This window comes from Ailuropoda melanoleuca, chromosome 11 (assembly GCF_002007445.2).
Source record: "Ailuropoda melanoleuca isolate Jingjing chromosome 11, ASM200744v2, whole genome shotgun sequence".
NCBI classification, from domain to species: Eukaryota; Metazoa; Chordata; class Mammalia; order Carnivora; family Ursidae; genus Ailuropoda; species Ailuropoda melanoleuca.
Genome location: NC_048228.1, coordinates 49,184,208 through 49,211,841, shown reverse-complemented (window position 1 = coordinate 49,211,841; position 27,634 = coordinate 49,184,208). Strand labels below are relative to the sequence as shown.

The following is a 27,634-nucleotide window of genomic DNA, read 5'->3' as shown; positions in this document are numbered from 1 at the left end:
TATAAACAGAACAGAGTCTAAAAATATATCACGACAATGTTATGAACACTTTCAAGCAAATAAGTTTGGAAAAATTAAAAAGCTAACAAATTCCAGTAGTATACTTATGGTCCAACAAAACTGACTCATTAACAATTAGAAAACCTCAATGGTTCTTGTAACTTCAAATATATTGGGGTGGTGCTTAAACATCTTCCACAAAGAAACAACCGGCAATAAGAGTTTTATATAATTATCCTACCCAAATTTCAAGGAACACATTAGTTCCGAGACCCGATTAAGAATCTTATTTAGGTCTGTCTTGTTCACGAGCATATGTTTAAAATTCCTTAAAAATCTTTTTTGTTGGGAGAGGCAGTCCACCAGGGGCCTGTGCTTCCCTCTTCATTCTTGGTGAGTGTGACAGATTCTGAGATCTATGAGTCTGATACTGAGCAGTTTCTGTAGCTAGTTATATAGGCAACTAAATAGGTTAAGGCAACCACAGCAATATTTCCATGTAACTCTTTGCCCCCCCGGGGAATCACAACTAATTTTTTGCTGCTTACTTGGTATTTGGTGCTTGCTTGAAAAGTGCTGGAGGGTTGGACATGAACTACTCAGTTGCAGTGCAAAATCACTGTGTACATAGCATATGTCTGGGCCCATCTTGGTTGCTTGAAGTGATAACGTTCATTGTCTCTGACCCAGGAGTCTCACTGTCTTCTGCCATTATCCATGAAACAATAATTGGCTAACTTATTAGCTTATTAGTAGGGTAAAATTCAGGGCCTTCACATTCCTTGACAAATATTATTGAAATAAATCCGGCATACAGAAGCACCAGGTTGGATTTATCTCAGTAATGCAAGCAAGTTTAAACTGGAAAAAAATGGGGGCACCTGGCTGATTCAGTCAGAAGAGCATGTGACTCTTGCTCTTGGGGTCATGAGTTCAAGCCCCACACTGGGTGTAGAGATTACTTAAATAAACTTTAAAAAATGAATAATTAAATAGGAAAAAATGTAGGTATAATTTATTAACTCGACCTATGAAATGAGAAAATTATCTCACAACAGATGAAGCATTTAATAAAATTCTGTACTCACATAAGGATTAGCAAAATAGAAACAGAAGAAAACTTCTAGAAACTAAAAAAAAAAAAAAAGGTGTTTTACCAAAAATACAAAGCAAATATGGAAAAATATTAGAAGCATTTCTTTTAAAAAAGGGAATAGAAGCATGTTCACCCACTATTAATGCTTCTACTCAACACTGTACTAAACATTCTGGTCAGTACATTACAATAAGAAACATGTAAGAGTTTGAAACCAAACTGTCATCAGCACGTGAAATTATCTGCATACAAAACCCGAAAAAATTTGCAGACAAATTTTCTGAAAGGTAAGAATTTAGCCAAGAAAGCCTACTACAGATCAATTTTTTTCTTATGTGTCAACAGCAAATAGGCAGAAAAAGCAACTTTAAAAATAATTGTAATAGGAAAAAAAGTGTAAGGTACTTAAGAAACAAACCCAACAAAGATGTACCTGAGCAAAAGATGTGCAGAAAGTTATACAATTTTATTTTAAGACATTAAATAAGATAAAATAAATGGAGATGCCGCCAAAATTCACAGATAGGAAGACTCAATATATTAAGATGTCAATTCTTCCTAAATTGGTCTACACATTCAATGCAATTCTGAAGTCCCAAGAGCACTTTTCATCAAACGTAACAAGCTGCTTCTTATGCATGAGAAATCCAAGACAGCCAAACTGCCAAAACACTATGAAAGAAAAATGTAAGGGGAATTCCCAAAGCAGATATCAAGTCTTAATATAAAGCCATAATAATGATTATGATAATGTAGTAATTAGTGCAAGGTTAGACAAACTGACCTCTGGATATATAAAACGGAGATCCAAAAACAGACCATGACATAGCTGAGAGAGAGATGACTCCACTGATGATCCGTGGGAAAAGGGAAAACTATTCACTAAATGATAGTGAGACAGTTGGTTATTCATAGGGAAAAAAAACAAGACTGCATCACTCCCTAAATGAGACCCCTCATACCATCTAAAAATTGGTTCCAAAATTGTATTTTGGAATTGTATTAGAATGCAATAGGTAAATGCAAAAGAATGAAACTGGACCACTTTCTCACACCATATACAAAAATGAACTCAAAATGGTTTGATAACCTCAATGTAAGACCTGAAGCCATAAAATTCCTAAGAGAAAACACAGGCAGTCAAGTCTTAGACATTGGTCTCAATACCTTTGTAAATCTCTCTCCTCAGGCAAGGTAAACAAAGTAAGCAAAATAAACAACTGGGACTATATCAAACTAAAAAGCTTTTGCACAGTTAAGAAAACCATCAACAGAACAAAAAAGCAACTTAATGAACGGGAGAAGATACAAATGCCCTACCTATAAAGTGTTAATATCCAAAATATACAAGGAACTCATATATATCAACACCAAAGAAAATCTGATTAAAAATGGGCAGAGGACCTGAACATTTTTCCAAAGAAGACATACAGAGGGCCAACAGACACATGAAGAGATGCTCAACATCACTAATCATCAAAGAAATGTATATCAAAACCACAATGAGATATTACTTCACATCAGAATGGCTAGTTTGAAAAGACAATAACCAGTGTTAGTGAAGATATGGAGCAAAGGGAACCCTGTTGGTGGGAATGTAAATTGGTACATCTACTATGGAAAACAGTATGGAGGTTCCTCAAAAAGTTAAAAATAGAAATCCAATACAATCCAGTAATTCCACTTCTGTGTATTTACCAGAAGAAAATGAAAACACTAACTCAAAAAGATATATGCAGTCCTATGTTTACTGCAACATTATTTACAATAGCCAAGATATGGAAGCAACCCAAGTGTCCATCCACAGATAAATGGATAAAGAAGATATAGTGTGTACAATATATTTGTGTGTATGTATATATGTATATGTGTACATTTATGTGTATATATGTATACATACACACATAGACAATGGAATATTACATATATACATACACACATATACATACACACACAGTGGAATATTACTAAGCCATAAGAAATGAGATCTTGCCATTTCTGACAACATGGACAGGCCCAGGAAGTATTATGCTAAGTGAAATAAGAGAAAGACAAATACCATATGATTTCACTTACACTGCAGAATCTAAAAAACAAAAACAAATGAATAAACAGAAAGCAGAATCAGACCTATAAATACAGAGAACAAAGTGATGGTTGCCAGATAACTGCCAATGGACAAAATGGGTGAAGGCTCCCAGTTACGCAATGAAATTAAGTTAGAAAAATAAAAAGTACATCATAAGAAATACAATCAGTGGTATTTAAATTGTGTTACATGGTAACAGATGGTAGCTACACTTGTGGTGAGCACAATATAACTTTCAGAGTTGTTGAATCACTATGTTGTACACCTGAAACTAATGTAACACTGTGTATCAAGTATACTCAAAAAAAAAAAAAACCAACAAACCAATGGACATTAAAAAAGGTATATGCATCCCTGTTTAATGCAGTATTTATAACAGCTAAGATATGTAAACAACCCAAGTAACCAATGATAGATGAATGGATAAAGATGTGGTATATATAGATACACAATGAAATACTCGGCCATAAAAAAGAATGAAATCTTGTCATTTACAAAAATGTGGATGGGCCTAGAGGGAATTATGCTAAGTGAACTAAATCAGACAGGGAAAAACAAATACCATACAATTTCACTTAGATGTGAAATCTAAAAAACAAAAGAGGGGCACCTGGCTGGCTCAGTCCATACAGTATGTGACTCTTAATCTCAGAGTTATGAGTTCAAAGTCCCATGATGGCCTTAGAGCTTACTCAATAAACACAAAGGGGTGGCTGGGTTCCTCAGTTAAGCAGCCAACTCTTGGTCTCAGCTCAGGTCATAATCTCAGGGTCATTAGATCCAGCCCTACATAGGGCTCCTTACTCAGCAGGTAGTCTACTTCTCTCCCTCTACTCCTCCTTCCACTCACACTCATGCGCTCTCTCTCAAATAAATAAATCTTTAAACACACACACACACACCCCAAAAACCAAAAAAGTCTCTTACAGAGAACAAACTGGTGGTTGCCAACGGGGGGGGGGGGGGGGGGAATGGGTGAAGGAGATTAAGTAGTACAAATTTCCAATCATAAAATGAATAAACCATGGGGATAAGTAGAGCATAAGGAATATAGTCAATAATATTGCAATAATGTTGTATGGTGACAGGTAGTAACTAAACTTAATGTGGTGAGCATTTTGTGGTGTGTGTGTGTGTATGTATACATGTAACTGTCAAACCACTATGTTGTACACCTGAAACTAATACGTCAACTATACCTCAATTTAAAAAATTTTTTAAACTTCAAATGAATGACAGAATTTACTATGAAGAGCAAAACCTTAGAAAACTTTTAGGAAATAATACAGAAAGACATTTTTCTGACCTGGGGTAGGGTAGGATTTCTTTCACTAGTTATGACTTCATAAAAGAAAATATCTTTAAATTCAACTACAATAAAAACAACAAATCTACTTATTAAAAGATACCTGAGAGAACAGAAAGAAAAGCCAGAGTAGAAGACATTTATAATACAAAAGAGACCAAACTTAAGAACACCTATAATCAGTAAGAAATAAATACTTCAAGTGAAAATGAGCAATAGGCATCAAATGCAACTTCAAACAAGAAACATGGCCAATAAAAATATGAAAAGGTGCTCAATCTTACTAACAATTAGGAAAACACAAATTAAGAGAACTAGAAACTCACACTCAGTAACAGACAAAACTTTAAAAAGCTGACAATACTATGTGTTGGGAGGAAGACAGAAAAATGGAAACTATATTACTTTTGGGAGTGTATTTTAGTACAACTACTTTGTAAAACATTATGACACTACCTAATAAAGCTAAGGAAGTACAAGAAGATCTCTACAACCCAACTATTCCACTCCTAGGAACTCTATCAGGAGTTATGTATAAGAATGTTCATGGCTGCATTGCTTATAGTAGCCCAAAAAAAGGCAAATCATCTAAATATCTACTGTAGATTGAATAACTATAGCATATTCATATATCAGAGTACAACACAGCAATTAAATTACAATTACATACATGCATGAACATGGCTGAATCATAAAAACATAAAGCTGAAAAAAGCAAGTCACAGAAAAATATATTCAGTAGGATTTCATTTATTTATATAAAGGTTAAAACACTGGTAATAGTTACATATATACATATATAACCCCAACATCTGGCACTTGGTAGGTGCTCATCAATATCTGTTGTTCGATTGAAAGAAAAGTAAAGGAATAACTAACACAAAATCCAGGACAGTAGTAACCTCTGGGAGAAGGGATGAAGATGTAATCATGAAAAGGCACACAGGAAAATTTTAAGGTACAGGGGACCTACACCAACGAGGTGTGATTATGCCTATTTCCCAATAATCTCACCAACAGTTACTTTATCATTTTTTTGGAATTCTTCCAATCTAACGGGTAGAAGTTGAGTATAGTTCCAATTTGCATTGTTATTATTATGCATAAATTGATGAACTTCCTATGTTTTAAAGCCTTGTGTATATCCTCTTATATGAGCTATTAATATGCTCTCCACTAGATTGTTCTCTTGCCAATTTCTAGAAGCTCATTATATAACACAAAAATAAGTACTTTGCCTCCTATATGAATGACAGATTTTCGAAGTGCATTTCTTAAAAAGGTACTGCAAATATATAACGGGTATCCAGCTATTCATCTTATTTTCTTTAAAATGTAGGTTATTCTTTTTGATTTCATGAATACAAAAACATGTTATTCTTTTATAGTTCATGAATAAAAAATTTCTCAAGTAAAAGAAGCTTCTATTGGCATGGTCCATTTTATTTTAAGGGAGATAAGTAATTCATGGAAGAAAGCTAGAAATCTTCACAATTGCTGAAGTTCTATAAATAGTTTACAACCTGGGACTTCAATGTTTAATGTGTGAGGACAACTCTTTGGCCCATATGTTAGAGAAAAGTACTGCCTTACAGACCTTAAGACATGAGTTCTAAATTATTTAAAATAACTATAGAAGAACTGCCTTTACTTATTTCTTCTATAAAATTACTACACTCTGGATTTTTCTTTTGAGTGACTTAAGAGAACATTTCCTAATTACTTGACTGGCCATGTCTTAGCTCTTAAATTGGCCTTCATCCTAACTCCTCAAATACCGTACATAGCCTTCACATACACTCCTCGAATGTCAAAACAGAATTTCGAGAAATTAGCTTGTTGGGCCAGGATGATCAAACTTATTATCAATATTTCCCTATCTGTGCTTCAGAGGAAGACAAGGAAATAGGAAAAAGGTGCTCCTTTTTTCAGTTTCAAGACAAAAATGGCATCTCAGAGGCTGTGCATTCTCATTGTTTCTTTTAAATACATCACAGTGCCATTTTAAATGCTCCACTCCACTTCCTCCCCTTTTCTAGACACAAAGTACCACTACTACGTTACTACTAAAACGGATTAGGAAATTATCTCAATTTTTACCTTCCTAAGAACATAAAGCTACCATTCTCATTGGGGACATTTTACTTGTTCAGTTGCTTCATAAAACCAATCCTGTTTTTACCACCACAAATTTTTGAAAAATGGCAGAAAGGGCCCTGAGTTTCTTTCATTTCTGAAAGGTACTTGGCTTTTCTATACCAGATCACCTGAATGGAAAGTAGCACTGCCAGAAAAACTAATTCTCAAAGAAGAGAAAAGGACAGCATATAGGTATTTATCATAGAACAAACTGTAGTTTAATGAAAAGAATTTATTTACAGGCATGAACAAAGCTAAGTTACAGTTCACAAGGCAGAGCTGGTGCCTAATCTGAAAGACTAGAGGTCTAAGAAGAGATTTTAACAAATGTGAATCAGTAGATAAAAAGACACTAGGATCGAAGACCAGGCAAAAACAGCAGTTTGGAAGATCGAGATTTTAACTAGTAAAACAGATATTCAGAATGATTCATTCAGTTGATGCTTAGTATAAATTTAATGGGAATGTATCTTTATATAAAATAACATAGAATAGAGTTATGTAACAGTAGGATACATAATATTTGCTTTTTCAGGAACATTACATGGTACAGAGGGTAAATCATGGAGTTCAACAATAAAGTATTCATTTGTCACTGATGTGCTCTCCATCAATATTAGCAGGAGGAAAACAGCTCTTTCAATTGGTGTTAAAAGAAAAAAATATGTTATTTTTAGAGACAAAAAAAATATTACAATCAGTATGAAAATGTCAATTTCATACTTCATGAACCTAAGATTATAAAAAATGACAACCATTCCATAATATTATTTAATAGAAAAGAACAGACCTGTTCGCACTCCAACTCGAGCTGGATGGTTATTTCAACTATTTTTATAAGAATAAGATTTAGCATATATAGATTAAGATGAAATGTCCCAACAAGTTGCCTTGGGTTCAACCTCAAGAAAAATTTTTGATGTAAGTATCCTCTGGTCCACTTCAAATATAATAAAAAAATATCAAAAAAGTCCTACAGTAAAACTAAAAACACAAGACAGACCATTCATGTAATTATGTAATATACAAAGGGTTAACTGTACAAAGAAGTCTAATCAACCATAATGTCAGGATTCTTTCCATTCATATTCAAGCTTCATTCTTAATAGTCCATTATATGACATAAGCAAATGCAAACAGAACATGTTCAGAGAGACTCAAATTGTCTTTGAAGAAGGAAAATAACAAAAGTGTTTACTTTATAAGGCTTTGATTAATATTCAGTGAGCACAGAATAAAATGTTTAACCAATACAGTACATCTGTATTTAGTCCTCTGAATTCAAAATAAACCCTTCTTCCTATGTTACACTGTAAGAGAAAACTATAACAAGTATATAGTTACATATACGGTATTTATATGAATTGAGAATGACTTTCATCCCAAACTGATTGAAATGAGATTACCAAGGAACATATATTTTGGCTTGATACATTTTATTTAGAACAATGGTACTTATTAGGCATAGTTCATTTTTACTGTTATTATTTTTTCTCTCTTATACAATATGTCAATGCTATTTTATCTACTCTATCAAAACGTGACATGGATCATTCTGGCTAGGGTTTACTCTAGCCATTCTTTTGTCATAAGTCATTCTTTTAAAGGGGGGGGAACTATACTGCTAATTTAAAATATCTCCTCTAAGATATGTCAGAATTTTACAGAAATTAAAAACATATAAAAAATAAAAATAAAAAACTTCCCCATACAAGTTTGTTAAAATGATGGCAGCATGCTGAAATTCTGAAACTTAATTTGATAATGAAGAACCACTTTATTTCAAAAGAAAGCATATTTACATTCTCAAAATTATGCTAAACCTGACCTATATTGTAATCAAAATTGTCTTTAAAAGGCTTAAAACACTTCAATACTGAGTGTTAATGCTGTCATCTCTTAAAAATCACTTACCTTTCAAACCTAGAGTTTGTAGCTGGAAGAGCCGACCAAGTTCATAAGGCAAAACCCGTAACAGATTGTTATTTAAAAGCAATTCCCTGTTAAAAACAAAAAACAAAAAACCGTTTAGCTTAATATATCAAATTTTATTAATATCTGCAATTGTTTTCTTGACCTTCCCTAACATACCATGAGTGATATTTACATTCAAGGCATATTTCTATACTTTCAATCCAAAAATGTTGTGCAATATTGAAGAACCACAAAATGTGTAACTGCCACAACTGTTAACAGTGTTTCTATCATTTACTCATTCTCTAACACAGATTATTGAAGTTGTAAGAACTGTATATCATTCTCAGGCTAAATCCATCCCCTTTTCTCTCTCATCCAAATGTCGAAGAGATACAAATCAGAGTGACAGGTATTCTTAGTATCCAAAGACAACCAATATCCTTGAATCCAGTCTAATTCATAGAAAAAAAGAGCCAGTCACCTTTATCAATTTTTATAACTCATTACAACTGTAATCGCATTAAGATACTATGATGAACAATCACTGACAGAACATAAGCACTGAAAATAAAGCATAATACAGATAATAGGATAATACAGATAAGATCACACTTAACATTTTGAAATTTTGGCCAGACTACAGAAGAAATAAACAGCCCTAATTAGATAGCTAAAAAGTACTTTAAAAAAAAAATGAAAATGGTGCTGGGAAAATTGGACAGCTACATGCAAAAGAATGAAACTTGACCACTCTCTCACACCATACACAAAAAAACTCCAAATGGATGAAAGACCTCAATGTGAGACAGGAATCCATCAAAATTCTAGAGGAGAACATAGGCAACAACTTCTATGACATCGGCCAGAGCAACCTTTTTCACGACACATCTCCAAAGGCAAGAGAAATAAAAGATAAAATGAACTTATGGGACTTTATCAGGATAAAGAGCTTCTGCACAGCCAAGGAAACAGTCAAAAAAACTAAGAGACAGCCCACGGAATGGGAGAATATATTTGCAAAGGACACCACAGATAAAGGACTGGTATCCAAGATCTACAAAGAACTTCTCAAACTCAATACACGAGAAACAAATAAACAAATCATAAAATGGGCAGAAGATATGAACAGACACTTTTCCAATGAAGACATACAAATGGCTAACAGACACATGAAAAAATGTTCAAAATCATTAGCCATCAGGGAAATTCAAATCAAAACCACACTGAGATACCACCTTACGCCAGTTAGAATGGCAAAGATAGACAAGGCAAGAAACAACAATTGTTGGAGAGGATGTGGAGAAAGGGGATCCCTCCTACATTGTTGGTGGGAATGCAAGTTGGTACAGCCACTCTGGAAAACAGTGTGGAGGTCCCTTAAAAAGTTAAAAATTGAACTACCCTATGACCCAGCCATTGCACTACTGGGTGTTTACCCCAAAGATACAGACGTAGTAAAGAGAAGGGCCATATGCACCCCAATGTTCATAGCTGCATTGTCCACAATAGCCAAATCATGGAAGGAGCCGAGATGCCCTTCAACAGATGACTGGATTAAGAAGCTGTGGTCCATATATACAATGGAATATTACTCAGCTATCAGAAAGAACGAATTCTCAACATTTGCTGCAACATGGACGGCACTGGAGGAGATAATGCTAAGTGAAATAAGTCAAGCAGAGAAAGACAATTATCATATGATTTCTCTCATCTATGGAACATAAGAACTAGGATGATCGGTAGGGGAAGAAAGGGATAAAGAAAAGGGGGGTAATCAGAAGGGGGAATGAAACATGAGAGACTATGGACTATGAGAAACAAACTGAAGACTTCAGAGGGGAGGGGGTGGGGGAATGGGATAGACTGGTGATGGGTAGTAAGGAGGGCACGTATTGCATGGTGCACTGGGTGTTATACGCAACTAATGAAGCATCCAAACTTTACATCGGAATCTGGGGATGTACTGTATGGTGATTAACATAATATAATAAAATAAAATTTTAAAAAATGAATAAATAAATAATTTAAAAAATAAAATAAAAAAAAAAGAAAAGAAAACCAACAAAAACATACAATAAGGAGATGGTGAGGAGCAAGATTCTAAAACAATATAAATATTTAATTTTAAATATATGACAGCAATTTTTAAAAATTACTTCTCAGCATATAAACATAGAAAAGCAATCCTTGTTGATACTGAGAACATTTATACAAGGTCTTAAGGGACCTACAAAATTTTTTCCTATTAAGAAATTCTTAAAGAATCCTAAAGGACTATAAATAAATCCATTTATTATCAAGTTTTAAAGGTTTCCTTAAAGAGTTGTGATATATAAGTATACTTTGCCTTATAGAACAGAGATACGTTCCTAAAAGTTTACTACAAGAACAGAATATTTTCCCAATTATTTACAATTATCTTATCACACACCTGAGCCTCAAGTGAGACTGAGTATTTTAACCCCAACTCACCTCAAGTCTGTCAAAAGAAATATAAGTGCTGTCTAGCTAGAAACCTTCAAGTTAAAGGAAATGTTCAATGGAAGCCAACTCAAGCACTGTGTTTAGACACTTTGTATCATTTGATCTTTAAACACAAACTGAGGGCTTCAGAGGGGAGGGGGGTGGGGGATTGGGATAGGCCGGTGATGGGTATTAAGGAGGGCACATATTGCATGGTGCACTGGGTGTTATATGCAAGTAATGAATCATGGAACATTGCATCAAGAACTGGGGATGTACTGTATGGTGACTAATATAACAAAATAAATATTATTAAAATAAATAAATAAACACAAAGTCCTCCTATATAAGAGGAGTAATATCCCATAATTTTCTTATTTGGCAAATTTAGAATTTTATATAGTGAGGCATTATCTATAATATTTTCTTACCTGAGAGACACCATGTTTCCTAGTTCTGCTGGTAAACTTCTGAGTTTATTGGATGACAGATCCAGGTAAACCAGATTATGAAGCTTGGCAATATCAGGTGGAATGCGACTAAGGTAATTGTCATTTAGGTGCAGTGCTGTCAAGTGTGTCAATGACCAAAGTGATGTACTTAAGCTCCGCACTCTACCTGAAAGGCAAAATTCTGGAGCATTAAATTCAAGGCCTAAGACAAAGACTAAACTTCAAGAAGTAAAAAGTGGCAGAAGAGACTGCAATACACACAGATACTATATCTTTGACATTTAATTTTGTATTAATGCCATCTGATTGCTTCCAAACACCTGGCCCTTCTTTAATTTCATGCCACTTCTGCCTGACAACCATTATTTCTTATGAACCTTCCATATATTAAATGAGATGTGGCATAATGAGGAGACCCGTGGAGTCAGGGTGATGATAAGGTCTCAGAAAAACATGGGGCTGACTTAAGCTTTTGGGATAGAACAGTCTTGAATTTTATTTTAAGGCAGAGTGCTAACAAAAGTATTTCTTACATATTCCACAAAAATTAATAGTGCAAGATTTATCCATATTTTGGGCCTGGATTATACTACAAACCTTAAATAGATAAGAGTAATAGATTTAGAACCAACCTTAGATTGTTCACTAGAAAACCATTTTACCCGTAAAGGAGATATCCTTCCCAGCTTTCTGATGGTACAATTACTTAACAACTCTGGTTTAAGACTTTGCATTAAATGCAACATACTCAAGAGAAATGGTCACACATTAAGCTTTACCAAGCAGTCAGCATCTGACAGCTCGATGGTGGAACGTATATTAGAAAAAGTCAGAAAACCTATTTTAGAGTACTGACTTTTACCATTTACTAGCTATATAAACCTGGGTAAATCACCCAGCCACAGCTGCTCTAAAATGTGATATTATCTTAAATAATTTATGTGAAGACCATTTTACAAACTTTACAAAAGTAAAACAATTTAATTTGTTATCACTATTGAAACAACAGATTTTGATTAAAAGAGCCGCGGAAGGTAGAGAGGGCACAAAATCTCAAACAGTAAATGTTACTTTTCACATAGCTATCAAGCAGTAAACTCAAGCTTACATCTGTCCAGGGTTCTTTCTGTCATAGATTCCTTCATGCTGTCTATAAGCAGGCTTTAAGTGCCAACTAGGATTTTGTATTTATAGGAAAGAAAGTTTTCAAGTGAAGAGAGGCTCTGGTCAAAGACACTTATTTCAGTTGTACCCAGGACTTAATCAAGTGGTTCTCAACCAGGGGCAATTTTATTCCCCAAGGGACTTTGGCAATCTGGAGACATTCCTGGTTGTCAAAACTAGAAGAGTGCTACTGGCATCTAGTGGGCAGAGGCCAGGAGTACTGCTAAACACTATGCTGTACAACTGAAACTAATGTATCATTGTGTGTCAACTATACTTCAATTTAAAAAATTATAATTTGTGTAAATTATAGTCCTTAAGATCTCCACTAATATGTACTACAGCAACCTATCCCATGTGGGAGTTCTTTACAAGATGGTAATATCTCATGTTAATATTCATATGCATTTTAACTTAATATATGCTTAAATATATTAATGTGTTAATATTAACTTATATTTAAACATATAAATGGCAAACTATCAACATTAAGGACCCAAATTGCTGGATTAACTATCTTCATTGTCAAAATTCCAATATCCTGTCTACCATGAAATTAATGTCCATTAAATCTTTAAAAAAAGAGACAGAGAGTAGCACTACCGGCATCTAGTGGGTAAAGACCAGGAATGCTGCGACACAACCTACAGGGCACCCAACAACCCCCAACCACAAAGAACTGTCTGGCCCTAAGTGTCAGCAGTGCCAAGTCCAGAAACCCCGGGTTAGCCCAGTATGATCTCCTCATACTCATTCTGCTGAATACCAACCACCTAGCCACCCAGTTACCTTTTAGCCAAATGTACAGGTAATTGTTGCTATTGACACTATAATACGGGTTTAATGCGTCCAAATAAAGACTACTGGAGGAAAAAATCCCATTCTACATATAATCTGCATTGTACCAATTCATAAAAGACAGAAAGTAATTATACTCTATTTTTAATACTTTTAACTTTATAATAATTTTAGATTTATAAAAATGTTACCAAGATAATGGAGTTCCTATAAACACCTTATCCAGTTTCCCCTAATGTTAGCTTCTTAGATTACCATGGTACACTTGTCAAAACTAGGAAACTAATATTGGTACATTACTTCTTTTTATTGGTACATTACTAATTTACAGATTTTATTTGGATTTCACCAGTTTTTACACCTTTTTGTTGTAAGAGTCAATTCAAGATACCATTTTGCATTTAGTCATCGTATCTCCTTAGTCCCCTCCAGTCTGTGACAGAGTCTCAGTCTCTCCTTGTTTTCATGACTTTGACAATTTCAAGAATTACTAATTAGGTCTTTTGTAGAATGTCCTTCAGTTTGGGTTTGCTGATTTTTTTTCTCACTAGTAGACTGGGCCTGTAAGTTTTTAGAAATCATATTCTATTTTAACAAATCCTAAACATGAAAGGTCATGTAACATACTTATTAGTTATTTGTTAGAATAAACCGGTAGCCTCTAGATTTCCCACTCTGCCAACACTAGGATGACAGAGATGACAGAAGAATAGCAAAGATTTCAATTTGCAAAAATAATTACTCTGCAATAGCCAAAACAAAATCTATTATATCAAAGAACCTGGTTTACTCAGAAACTGAACTCCCAATGTCCTCAATTACAGATGCCAACCCTGGCCCAAGGTATTATCTCAGAAGAATGAACAGAAACAAAGATTTTTAGTCACAGGTAAATTAAACATGAGTACCTCTGCATTTTGTATTTTCTTAATTAGTTCATCTATTTTAAAATGTACAATAAGGAAATAAATATGACAATATTCAATTTGCGTTCATCACTGCTATTATATCCTAGATTAAATGCTTCAGGTTCCACTCACCCGAGATTTCTAATTCTGCCCAGTGAGATTTTTTCCCATTGGCTACCTCCTCTGCTGACATGATGGTATAAATTCTGCGAGGATCTGGAGGATCATATTTTTCCTTTGGCATCCCTATTAGTCTGTTTAAACAAACAAAAAAGATGATCATCAATTACTACAGTCTTATAGAAAAAAGAAAAATGGCATGGTAAGTTTTCTTTTCCTCTCCCCTTGCCAGGCTACTAAGTCATTTTATACTACAAATTCTCACTAAAAGGAAAACACATCTGCAGCAGGTTAGGCTCTTGCAGGAACTCAGTAACATATGCCTAAGGGAAAATGTAAACAATGACACTGGATTTCACATTGAACTCTGTGGTTGCTTCCCGAACATCCATTCTATCCCAAACATCCATTCCCTTCTCCTTCTTTTAGCTGTCTTGCTTTCTTAAACAGACTGACCCTACAACAGTTTTCTGAATGGACTCTGACTAGTCTAAGAATATCAGAGTAATCCATCCTCCTTGCCTCAGCGATATTCAAATATCTTACATCTAAGACAATCAACACAAGACATTCCTCTTGTCATGGAGATTAGTTCAGAAGTATCTAATAATCATGAGGCTTAAGATTCATTCTATGCTTACAGAAGAAGCAGGCTTCTCTCTCCTGCTAGTCATAAAAGAAGAATATAGTCCACATTGCTATTGGCAACCCTCCAACAATTATAAGGGAAGCCAGCAATAGAAGTCAGAGTCTAGAAAATAGAGAAACAAAGAGCCCTCACCATATCATACCTGTAGGACTCTCAAACACTGAGCTTTTTGGACATACAAACCAATATACTTCGCTTATTGTTAGATTGTGTTTTCTGTTACTTGCAGTCAAAAGCATCCTACATTATGAAAATTTTCTTAGTATGAGCCAGTCTTGGTTTAATCTGTTGTTCTTAGGTAATATCATTCCTTTTCACTTTCAAAAGTGTCCAACTTGGGGGGGGGTGCACCTGGGTGGCTCAGTCAGTTACATGTCTGACTCTTGATCTCAGCTCAGGTCTTGATCTCAGGGTCCTAGGTTCAGCCCCATGTTGGGCTCCACACTGGGAGTGGAGTCTCCTTAAAAATAGTTTAAAAAAAAAAAAAGTGTCCAAATTTGAATGATGGAGTTACAAGGCCACCTTAATATTACATAGTCATCCTCATGTAACTGCCAAAGTAATCACCAAATGATCATGAGTAATGACAACTAGATACAAAAATCCTCAAGTGTACAATGTATGAAGCATATGACAAGTGGCCCTAAAACTAACCATTCGAGGGCTCCAACACAAGAATTACTGCTTGGTAATTGGAAGGAAATAAAACTGGTTCAGATCTAGCAAGAAAAGCAAATGACAAAGCCCTGAGCCTAATTAAAATCCTGCATGCTCTCTGTAAATTACTTTTTAAAAAAAAAAAAAGATTTTATTTATTTATTTGACAGAGAGAGCGAGCTAGCCAGAGAGGGAACACAAGCAGGGGGAGTGGGAGAGGAAGCAGCAGGCTCCTAATGGAGAAGCCTGATGTGGGGCTCGATCCCAGAACGCTGGGATCACGCCCTGAGCCAAAGGCAGATACTTGACTGCGCCACCCAGGTGCCCCTTTTTTTTTTTTTAAGTCAGATCTTTGTTCATGTTTAACACATACACACACACACACCAAAATCAAGTGCCTAAATATGGAACTGCTTCCAAGTAGAGTTTAGTCTTATAATTCAACAGCATTTATTTTCAGGTGGTCTGAAATTTGTTACATACAGAGAATAAAGAAAAATTAGTGGTATTCTGTTTCAAAAACACAGCTAGTTCCTAAGAATACAATCAAAATTTCCCATACCATATCTACTCCTCATATTTCTAAAGGTAAAACAGTCAATTTTCCCACTACTAAAAGGGGAAAAGAGAAAGTTTTCCAGATTTATTCACCTGTTTAACAATAATTTGCTTCCAAGTTTCCAGGTTAAGCCCCCTGCTTTAATCTTACCATATGATTTGGTTAATACTAATCCATATTTTATTTCCCATACATATTCCAGATCTTCATACAGCACAAAAAGAATAGGATTATTTTCCACAGGGGGGGAAAACTTGATTTCTACCACATTCAACCTATGCAAAATATTTTTTTTTAAGATTTTATTTATTTATTTGTCAGAGAGAGAGAGAACAAGCAGGGGGAGCAGCAGGCAGAGGGAGAAGCAGGCTCCCCACTGAGCAAAGAGGCTGATGTGGGGCTCTATCTTAGGACCCTGGGATCATGACCCGAGCCAAAGGCAGATGCTTAACCAACTGAGCCACCCAGGCATCCCACTTCTAAAAGTAAAATTTTTAGAGGACAAGGTTTTCAGAATTTCTACTGTGCACAAGGCACATGTATCTCTATTGAGTACTTCTGCATACTGATGTGTGGAAGCATATCCTTTTTATATTGCTATATAGTTCCTACCACATTGTACGCACTTAATATGTATTTGTGGAACGAGTATATGCTTTATAATCCTAAAATCTGCCACCTTCCTTTCCTCCCACCTTTTCCATCTCACAGACAATTTTCAGTCAATGCCTTTCTAAGAATTAATCCCAGGAAATGGTAATTAATCCACATGTTCAATTCCCCTAAATATTTTAAAATCTAGACAGGCTAGTAACTGCTGTCTCGCTGCTCTCCTCTAATTCTAATTTTGAAAACAGTTACTATAGAGAACTTTTTTTCCCATAAATTTCCACCTTCCTAAATCCACTACAATTTACAAAATCTGTTCCTACAAAACAAATCCATGAAATGTTTACCAGTGTTTATATGTAAAACCAAAGTAACATTAATACTGTCATATTAGGGGTCAGAAATCTCTTTCAATTTGATTAGGAAGCCAATGAAAATACAAGTCACCTAATTCAAAATGAATACAGATTTGGACTGTCTGATTAAAGCTAGAACATCTTACATTTGTGTTAACTAAAGAGCAATTTAGTAGAGTCTATAGTTATGGTGATCATCACCATCTCAAACACCAGGTTTCCAAATATGCTACTAAAGACTTAGACAAAGACTAAAGACAAATTTGGGAAACTGGTAATACTGAAGCCTCCTATTCAGCTTTATTTTCCCTCTCAGTTCCTTAGCATCACTTTTCATGTTGGAGACATACCACAAAAACCTACTTCAAAATAATGTGAAATATAAAACAATGACTCAAATGTAATTTAACTCTCTAAACGTGACATTGATAGTATGGTTTCTAATAGTCTCATAGCTCATTCTAAGGCTTAAATACTGAATGATAAATACTTTTTATCCAAAAAGTAGAAATGTTTTATTTTCGAAAGCCTAATGGCTAATTCCTTATCTTCTTTTTCAAATTGATGAAACAGGTAGGTTTCTGAATTGCTTTTTCCATGAGTTCTAATTTTTACAACATCTTACATCAGTTCCCAAAGGATCCTCCTGTTACATCAACCTAATTTATACTAGGGATCCTGATAATGTAACAGAGTACAGTAAAAGCCCCTTTGGCAACACAACCTGTTTAACTTTCCAGTCTTCAACCCTATTTCAACACTATAAAAAATATTCCACCTAGTTCCCCAAATGCTTAACTACATAAGCTTCTTTAAATCTGCCATCTACATTTCATTCATTGAACCTACATGACCCTCCCAGATTCTAGTGCAAAATTTCTGAGAGTTACCATCAATCCTGGACCAAGAACCTGATTATGTCGTACTTCTTAGTTCCTACATGAACTATCCTAAAAGTAAACTAGTTTTAATCTTCACCACTTAAGGCTGATTAATCACTACCACATAGTGAAGATTTTCATTAGTTTATTTCTCAGTTTTCTGTTCCACAGAAAAAATTTCATGTAAACTCATAATATATGAACTGTATGGAAAATGTATTCCAATTTTTTTCAGTTATGAGCAATATTTTTTGAAGATTTATTTACTTTAGAAAGAGCGTGCAAGAGCAAGCAGGGCGAGGGGCAGAAGGAGAGAGAATCCTCAAGCAGACTCCTTTGTGAGCGCAGAACCCAATGTGGGGCTTGATCCCAGGATCCTGGGATGATGACCTGAGCTCAAATCAAGAGCTGGCTGCCCAACTGACTGAGCCGACAGGTGCCCCCAGTTACAAGCAATATTATACACAGCACTAGAGCTACTTTTCCCTAGAAAAATGTAAAAAATTGGATTTTCCAAAACAGTAAATAAAATGCAAGATACTTTTATATCATGTTGTTTCAGTGAATAGTGTATTATAAAATATATATGAAATACACCCAAATATGCTATTGCTAAGGAATCCCAAATCTCAGATTTTGTATCTGAGGCTAATAAAACAGCACAACTTAACTTCTCCCCCTCCAAAAAAACCAAACCAAAACAAAACAAAAAACTAATCTGAGCCAAATCAGAGCAAACTATTAAAGGCTAAAACTGGACTTCTGTTAATAGTGGTTATCTAGAGCAACTTATAAAGAAAAGAACAGCCTGTATAGTACATAAAAAGATGTATGTTCTTACAGTATTAAACCAGAGCTTCCCTCTCACTATCCTGTCTAAATTTAAAGTCATCTTATTCAAGTCTATAGTGCACCACAATTACTATTTCACTTAGAATTCAGTCTAAGAGAAAAAGAATGCTACAACTACCGTAGACTGTTTCATACTGAATCAGAGACTTCTAATGACCCAACCCTAAAATGCAAATCATTAGACACTTATTTATTTCCATACAAATATTAAGTGGTCATCTCAACTATAGTTTGCAAAGTAATCTTTGGCAGAAATGCTGCTGGCAAAGTTCCCAAAGTTGGAGGAAAACAAAAAAAAATTTTTTTACAGATTTTATTTATTTATTTGAGAGAGAGGGAGGGAGAGAGAGAGATATCATGACCGGGAGGGAGGGTAGAGGTAGAAGCGCACTTTCCACTGAGCAGGAAGCCCAACACAGAACCCGACCTCAGGCCCCTGGGATCATGACCTGAGCCAAAGTAGACGCTTAACTGACTTAGCCACCCAGGCGCCCCTGGAGGAAGACAAAATTAAGCCCACATTAGATATTTCTGCTTACATTTTAGCGCAAGATGTCAATGATTTATTACATTTTACATACTCTCAGATAAATCTGTCTTATATTGGCATTTACTCCCAAAGGTTATGAAACACATTATTTGTTATTTAATGAATAACTACCTAACTAACATCCATCCTTCCTACCTGGTCTTAAGCATTAAGACTATTTTCCTTTCTGAGAAAATAAATCTAAGTCCACCTTTTTTAATGAAGCAAAATAACCCTCGAGCTTCAGCATTTCTGAAGTTTCTATTTCCTCATCAATATCTATTTTTAACTATACACAACACTTAATCATTATAAGTGTCACATAAAATTTATACCTTCCCTGAATGGGCTCACCACCTGATACTAAAAAACAGCATCTAGCAAATCACACTACAGTAGGATCATATTGTTAAAAATATAGATTATGGGGCGCCTGGGTGGCTTAGTCGTTAAGCATCTGCCTTCGGCTCAGGGCGTGATCCTGGCGTTATGGGATCGAGCCCATCAGGCTCCTCTGCTATGAGCCTGCTTCTTCCTCTCCCACTCCCCTGCTTGTGTTCCCTCTCTCGCTGGCTGTCTCTATCTCTGTGTCAAATAAATAACTAAAATCTTAAAAAAATATATAGATTGATGACACTCAAGAGCTTAGAAGACACCTTGAGATAAATAATGATTTCATTAGCATTCCGCACTCTACTCCTATACCAAGGGCCTCTCTGGATGGCATTTGTCTGCAATGACGGATTCAACTAAAGTCCATAGATAATAATAATGCAAACATTCAAAAAGAACCCCATTCGAAGTTTTCCTGAGCATCTCCCACTCTAAACAAACACTAAACACTACTCTAAACAAAGTAAAGCAAAACCCATGTTTTATGATGGTAAAGTCACGCATCATTATGAAAAAAAAATGTCGGCTCTTTGGAATTTCATGTTTCTGACCAGTTTAACATTTATTCAACAAATATTTATTGCAGGTCTACTACCATCACGTATTATACCAAGCACTAGAACTTCTCAGGAAACAAGATAAACATCTTTGCCCTCATGTAGCTTACACCATTTTCATAGCACTACTTGAAAAATAAAGTTATAGAATATATATTTTACTTTCAAACAATGCTATAAAGAATTTGGCATTTCTTGCTACTACTTTTTCCCCCTTATCAGATAGTTGCATTGCTCCTCTTGTCACTATGCTGAAAGAGTACAACTAAAGGGAAAATAAAACATCCTTATCACAAAGGATGAGGGTAATGAAGCTGACCCTTGAACAATGTTGGGTTTGAACTGCTTAGCTCTATTTATAAGCAGACTTTTTTTTATAGTACCGTATGCGTTTTCTCTTCCTTACGATTTTCTAAATACCATTTTCTTTTCTCTAGCTTACTTTATTGTAAGAATACAGTACATAATACATATAACATGCAAATGTGTGTTAATCGACTATTTATGTTATCAGTAAGGCTTCCAGTCAACAGCAGGCTTTTACTGGTTAAGTTTTAGGGCAGTCTAAAGTTACACGTGAGTTTTTAAATATATGGGGGAATGGTGCTCCTAACCTTCAAGTCATTCAAGGGTCAACTGTAAGAGGTAATCTACAGAATGGTCAAGGACAGGTGGAGAGAGCACAGTTCCCAGGACAAGAATGCCAAGTTTTGTTTTGTTTTGTTTTTAATTTATTTGACAGAGAGACAGCCAGCCAGAGAGAGAGGGAACACAAGCAGGGGGAGTGGGAGAGGAAGAAGCAGGCTCCCAGCGGAGGAGCCTGATGTGGGGCTCCATCCCAGAACGCCGGGATCACGCCCTGAGCTGAAGGCAGACGCTTAACGACTGAGCCACCCAGGGCCCCAAGAATGCCAAGTTCTAATACTGGGGAATGGACCCAAGATAACCAGGTTAAAACCTATCAGTACGTTTAATATAAGGTGATAGCAAATACTTCCTAATCCAGAGACACTATTTTTTCTATGATTCTTACTGAGAAACCAAATATTTAGATGACAGTAGTAACAAGGATTCTTTTGGTCTTTAAAAATACTTGGACTCAGGGTGCCTGGCTGGCTCAATCAGAAGAGCATGAAACTCTTGATCTGGGGGTCATGAGTCTGAACCCCATGTTGGGTGCAGAGATTACTAAAAATAAATTTAAAATAAATCTTAAAAAAATAAATATATTTGAACTCAATAGGTCTTCTTTCTAGTTGGTTTATTTTTAGAGATCTACTTCAAATCCCAAGCCAAACTACTTACCTACCCAAACAAAATGCATAAACATACATTACAATAAAGCCCCTGGTTGAAAATGAGATGTCTTAATAGTTGCTATACTTCTATCTAAAGGTAAATCCAAATGTAATCCAAAGGTAATCTTATGGTAATCCACAAAGATAACTAAAGGAAGCTTCTAACTCTATAAAGGGGTAAGGGCACAGTCTACTTGTCAGCTAAAGAAAGTACGACAAGGAGAAGGAAAAAAAAATCCAGAAGAATCAAAATATAACTCCTTTTCTGCATATGTGGAAATTTTCTCTCATATGTGGGATACCAGAAAACAACGGCAGCGACACTAAACAAATAAATACTAAAAGAAAAAATGGAGACCTGGGGTTATAAATCTATCAATCACTTCTAAATTCCAAAATAATTAGACAAATTGCATTTTATTTCATCAGCAACCAATTTGGACAACCAAAGCTTACAACTCATCATTCCAAATTAGGTCTTAGTCTTTACCTAAGAGTCACTATGCTTTAATACCTCTTGTATTTACTTACTGCCTCCCACTTACCTGAACATATTGAATACAATCTAATTATCTTGCAGAAAACGGGAGGTAAATAGACCAGATTAGATTTTTCACATCAATTTTTCCAGGACTATGATTTCTTCCCCCTACCCCTTTTTATCTTTACACTTTTTTGGTGTAGCTTTCGTTTTCTATTTCCTGATATACACACTTTCATTTCTTTCAATTCCTATCCACCCTTCATGGTTCAAGTCATCTGTCACCTCTTTTTCAGAATAGTTCCCCATTTAAAAATCAACAAGCTAATTCTAAAATTTATACAGAGGAATCTAAAATAACCAAAACACTTTTGAAAAAGAAATACAAACTTGGGTGGACCCACTACACAATGTTAAGACTTACTATAAAGATCTAGTAATCCAGACAGTTTTGTATGGATAAAGGGATAGACACATAGTTCAAAGGAACAGAACTGAGAAACTAGAAATAGAACCACACCTATATAGCCAATAGATTTTGCACAAATGTGCAAAGGTAATTCCACAGAGATCAGTTGTTCTAGCAGCATTTGTTGAAAAACCCGACATCCACGTGCAAAAATAAATAAGCATCAATTCATATAAACGAACTTACAAGGATCATAAATTTAAATGTAAAACCAAAAACCATAAAAGTTGTAGAAGACAACATAAAAGAAAAATCTTTATGACCTTGAATTAGGCAAATATTTCTTAGATAAAACACAAAGTATGATCCACAGAAGAAAAATACTGATAAACTGAATTTCACGAAAATTTAAAACTTCTCCTCTTCGAAAGACGAATAAAAAGATGTGCCCAGGACTGAGAATAAATATGTACAAAACACAAATCTGAAAAAGCACTCCAGAATATATAAAGAACTCTCAAAGCAAAATCGTAAGGAAAACAACTTAATAAAAAAACTGGCAAAAGATTTCAACAGGCACTTCACCAAAGAAGATACACAGATAAAAAATAAGCATACGGAAAAAATGCTTAACTGTAGGCATTCAGGAAATGCAACTTAAAACGACAATGAGATATCACTACATGCCTATTAGAATGAGTAAATTAAAAACTTACAATACCTAGGGCCAACAAGGATGCCTCACATACACACACCCATCCTTATATTCATTTATGTTTTTATAAATAATATTCATGCATACATACACACAGACACCGTCACATTTCACTGGTGGAAAGCAAAACAGTACCGCCACTTTGGGAGAGAGTTTGGTTGTTTCTCACAAATTAAACACTCTCTTATACAACCAGCAATTCCATCCCTAGGTATATAGCCAAGCAAAATAAAAACTTACATTCACAAAAAACCTGTACATAAACGTTTGCAGCAATGTTTATAAGCTGCCACACTTGGAAACAACTCAAATATCCTTCAACTAACAATTAGATACTAACTATGGTACAGTCACACAATGAAATACTACTCAGTAATAAAAGGGACAGAACTAATGATAAAAATGAAATGGATGAATGTCAAATGCATTATGCTAAATTAAAAATACCCTTACCATACTTAAAAGGCTATGTACACTGTACCTCACCACAATAAAGGCCATATGACAAACCAAGAGCAAATATACTCAATGGCGAAAGCTGAAAGTTTTTTCCTTATGATCAGGAGGAGTAAGACAAGGAGGCTCACTCTTGCCACCTTTACTGAACATAGTACTGGAAGTCATAACCAAGGCAATTAGGCAACAAAAATAAAAGGTATCCAAACTGTAAACAAAGTAAAACTGTTTGCAGACAACGTGACATTATATAAAGAAAACCCTGAAGACTCCACCAAAAAACTGTCAAACTAATAAATTCAGTGAAGTTGCAATATACAGAATATACAAAACTGTTTCATTTCTATATATTCATATTATGAAAACAATCCCATTTACAATTGCATTAAAGAAATACATAGGAATAAATTTAACCAAGGAGATGAAAGATTAGTACAATGAACACTATAAAGACACTGATGAAAGAAACTGAAGATGGCATAATGAAAAGATAGTCCATGCTCATGGATTGGAAGAATTAATATTGTTAAAATGCCCATAATATCCAAAGTAATCTACAGATTCAATATCATCCCTATCAAAATTCCAATGGCACTTTTTCAGAGAAATAAAACAAATTTGTACAGAACCACAAAGGACACTGATAGCTAAAGCAATTTTGAGAAAGAAGAACAAAGCTGGAGACATCATTCTCCTTGATTGTGAACTATATTACAAAGCTACAATAATCAACACAGCATGGTACTGGCATAAAAAGACACGTAAATCAATGGAATGGAAGAGAAAGCCCAGAAATAAACCCACATACATGATCAACTAATTTAAAACAAAGGAGCTAAGAATATACAACGGGACTATGACAGCCTGTTCAACAAACTGTGTTGGGAAAACTGAACAGCCACATGCAAAAAAATGAAACTGGATCTGTATCTTACACTGTATACAAGAACAACTCAAAATGGATAAAGGACTTGAACGTAAGACTTGAAACCATAAAATTCCTGGAACCTCCTTGATACAGGTCTTAGCAACAATTTTTGGATTTGATACCCTAATCAAAGGCAACAAAAAACAAACATGTGGGAGTACATCAAACTAGAAGCCTTCTGCTCAGTACAGGAAACCCATCAACAAAATGAAAAGACAGCCTACAGAATGGGAGAAAATATCTGCAAATCTATATCTGATAAGGGGTTAATATCCAAAATATATAAAGAACCCATACAACTCAACTGAAAAAACAATCCAATTAAAAAACTGGTAGACAATCTGAACAGACATTTTTCCAAGGAATACCAACAGATACTTGACAAGGGGCTCAACATCACTAATCATCAGGGAAATGCAAATCAAAACCACAATGAGAGAACACCCCACACCTATTAGAATGGCTATCATCACAAAGACAAGAGATAACAAGTATTTGCAAGGATGCAGAGAAAAGGGAACCCTTATGTACTGTTGGGAGAAATGTAAACTGATGCAGCCACTAGAAAAAACAGTATGGAGGTTCTTCAAAAAATTAAAAATAGGGGGAGCCTGGGTGGTGCAGCTGGTTAAGCATCTGACTCTTGGTTTCAGCTCAGGTCGTGATCTCAGGGTCCTGACTCAGCACGGAGTCTGCTTAAGACTCACTCCCTTTTATTCTGCCCCTCCTCCCCTTGCTCACTCTCTCTAAAATAAATAAATATTCAGAAAAATAAAAATAGAACTACCACATGATATAGCAATTCCACTTCTGGGTATATATCCAAAGGAGCAAGATCACTATCTCCAAAACATATCTGCACCCCCGTGTTCACTGTAGCATTATTTATAATAGCCAAGACATGCAAACAAACTGTGTGTGTATTGGCAAACACATCAAGAAAATGCACATATACATATTCATTCACTCACTCACACACACACACACACACACACACACACCCCAACACAGTGGATTTTTATTCAGCTATAAAAAGGGGAAAAAACCCTCTCATTTGCAACAACATGGATATACTTTTTTATTATATATATGTATTATATATATTTATTATTATATATTATATATTATTATATATTATATAAAATATATAATAAATGATGAAATAAATATATAATATAAATAATATAAATATAAATAAAATGTAAATAAAATATAAATGTATTATAATATTATATTATATATGTTTATTATATATTTATTATTATATACATATTTATTATATATTACATATTTTTATTTATATTGACTAATAAATGCCAACAGGGTTTATGTGACCTGGGTCATATGAAAAGTAAAATCCCTCCCTCTCTTTCCCCTGCCCCCCAACCCACAGAGAGGGGGATTACAAGCAGTTCAGGATTGCTGAAAATTATCACACCAAGTATAAAGAAACTGTGTTGTATAGGAGGGCAGAGGAAAGACCATAGGAAGTTCAAAAGTCTGTTTTGCTTTCCTGACTCCTTCCTATAGATTGTTTTCCTAATATAAATAACTGCCAGCATAAGAGAGTCTAATAATAAACATGATACTATTAATCCTGGTTGCCTCCTTCTTTTATTACCTTTTACTTTCTTCTGCTCAATAGCATTTCTTCTAGTCACACTTCCAAGTGGGCCCATATCTTCTACTGAGTCAGCTGTCACATTCTTAAACTATAAATGCCTTAAAAGCCCAGTAATTACATGAAATGTAAAAATATTCTTGTCACTTCCCATCATAAAAGCAAATTACAGCACAGCATTGACTGTCATTACATTTAACCCAAGCTTTTTAGCCTGCAAAATCATAATTATTAGCATAGTGAATAGATCCAGTTAGCATAAGATCCAATTCTAAAATGTGTACTCACACTCTTCTTTGAAATTGAGGGAATCCACTTAAAACAAATATCTCTAAATTCAGTATTCTTTAGTCAGCAACTAGCCTGTCTTCTAGCTCTAAAATAAACCTATCAGATTTTGAAAACATATGTGAAATATAAATACATATGAAAAACTACATGAAATAAATGTAAGGTAGGAAATCTAGACTTAAAACTATTCAACCTAAAAGAATGATTTTATACCTCAGAAGAAACAACAAACTCCCAAATTAATGCTTAATGAGAGTTACTTAAAAATTCCTACTCGGTGATACTTGGCTGTAACTTTAGAAATGCTTATTAGGCCATCCGAAATTCCTATTCAAAAATTTCAGAATTAATGTGTATTTAATGAAAAACAATAAAACTTAATGTATACATGAATGGCTACATTAAGAACACAAAATTTCTAAATTAATACTTATTTAATAAAAGACACTAATTTTTATACATGGATATATCAAATACAGCAAGAAAAAGAGCTATAGCAATTCAGCTCCATAAAACTATGGTTGACAAATGAATTGCCTTAAGGGAAAATAATTTCCGAAAATTGTTTCCTCCTGATTCTCTTTTAACATGGGAAATTAGAGTACAAGAAATATACCAAATAATAAACCTCCATGTTCTTAGGAGGCAGTTCTGAAGTGAAAAATAACTCTTCAGTGATGGTTAGGAAGTGATGCCAGTCATTCCAAAATGGTGACAAAAATACATGTAAGAGTAACTAAAAGGTTACATATTCAACTAACATTGTATAACAATGTTAGTACAATTAACTTTAATCAAATTACTATTCTCCTTGCTTTAAAGATAAGAACTAGCCTCCAATAAAACCAGTAATTTGGAAATAACTATTTTGTATTGGTAATAACTACTGTTAAGTTTCCTTTAACAACTACCTGAAAATTCTATTATTTGAACATATGGGA

At 34.7% G+C, this 27,634-nt stretch overlaps 1 protein-coding gene across 1 annotated transcript in view; it reads right to left on the bottom strand.

Annotated features, from left to right (window-relative positions):
* CNOT6L (CCR4-NOT transcription complex subunit 6 like) overlaps positions 1-27,634 on the bottom strand; it is a 114,108-nt gene that overhangs the window by 59,852 nt on the left and 26,622 nt on the right. The window contains exons 2-4 of the mRNA XM_011219098.3: positions 14,465-14,586; positions 11,442-11,628; positions 8,545-8,630 (exon numbers count right to left, since the gene is read on the bottom strand). Of these exons, the coding sequence (XP_011217400.1) occupies positions 8,545-8,630; positions 11,442-11,628; positions 14,465-14,586 (395 nt within the window). The remainder of the gene's footprint in view (positions 1-8,544; positions 8,631-11,441; positions 11,629-14,464; positions 14,587-27,634) is intronic.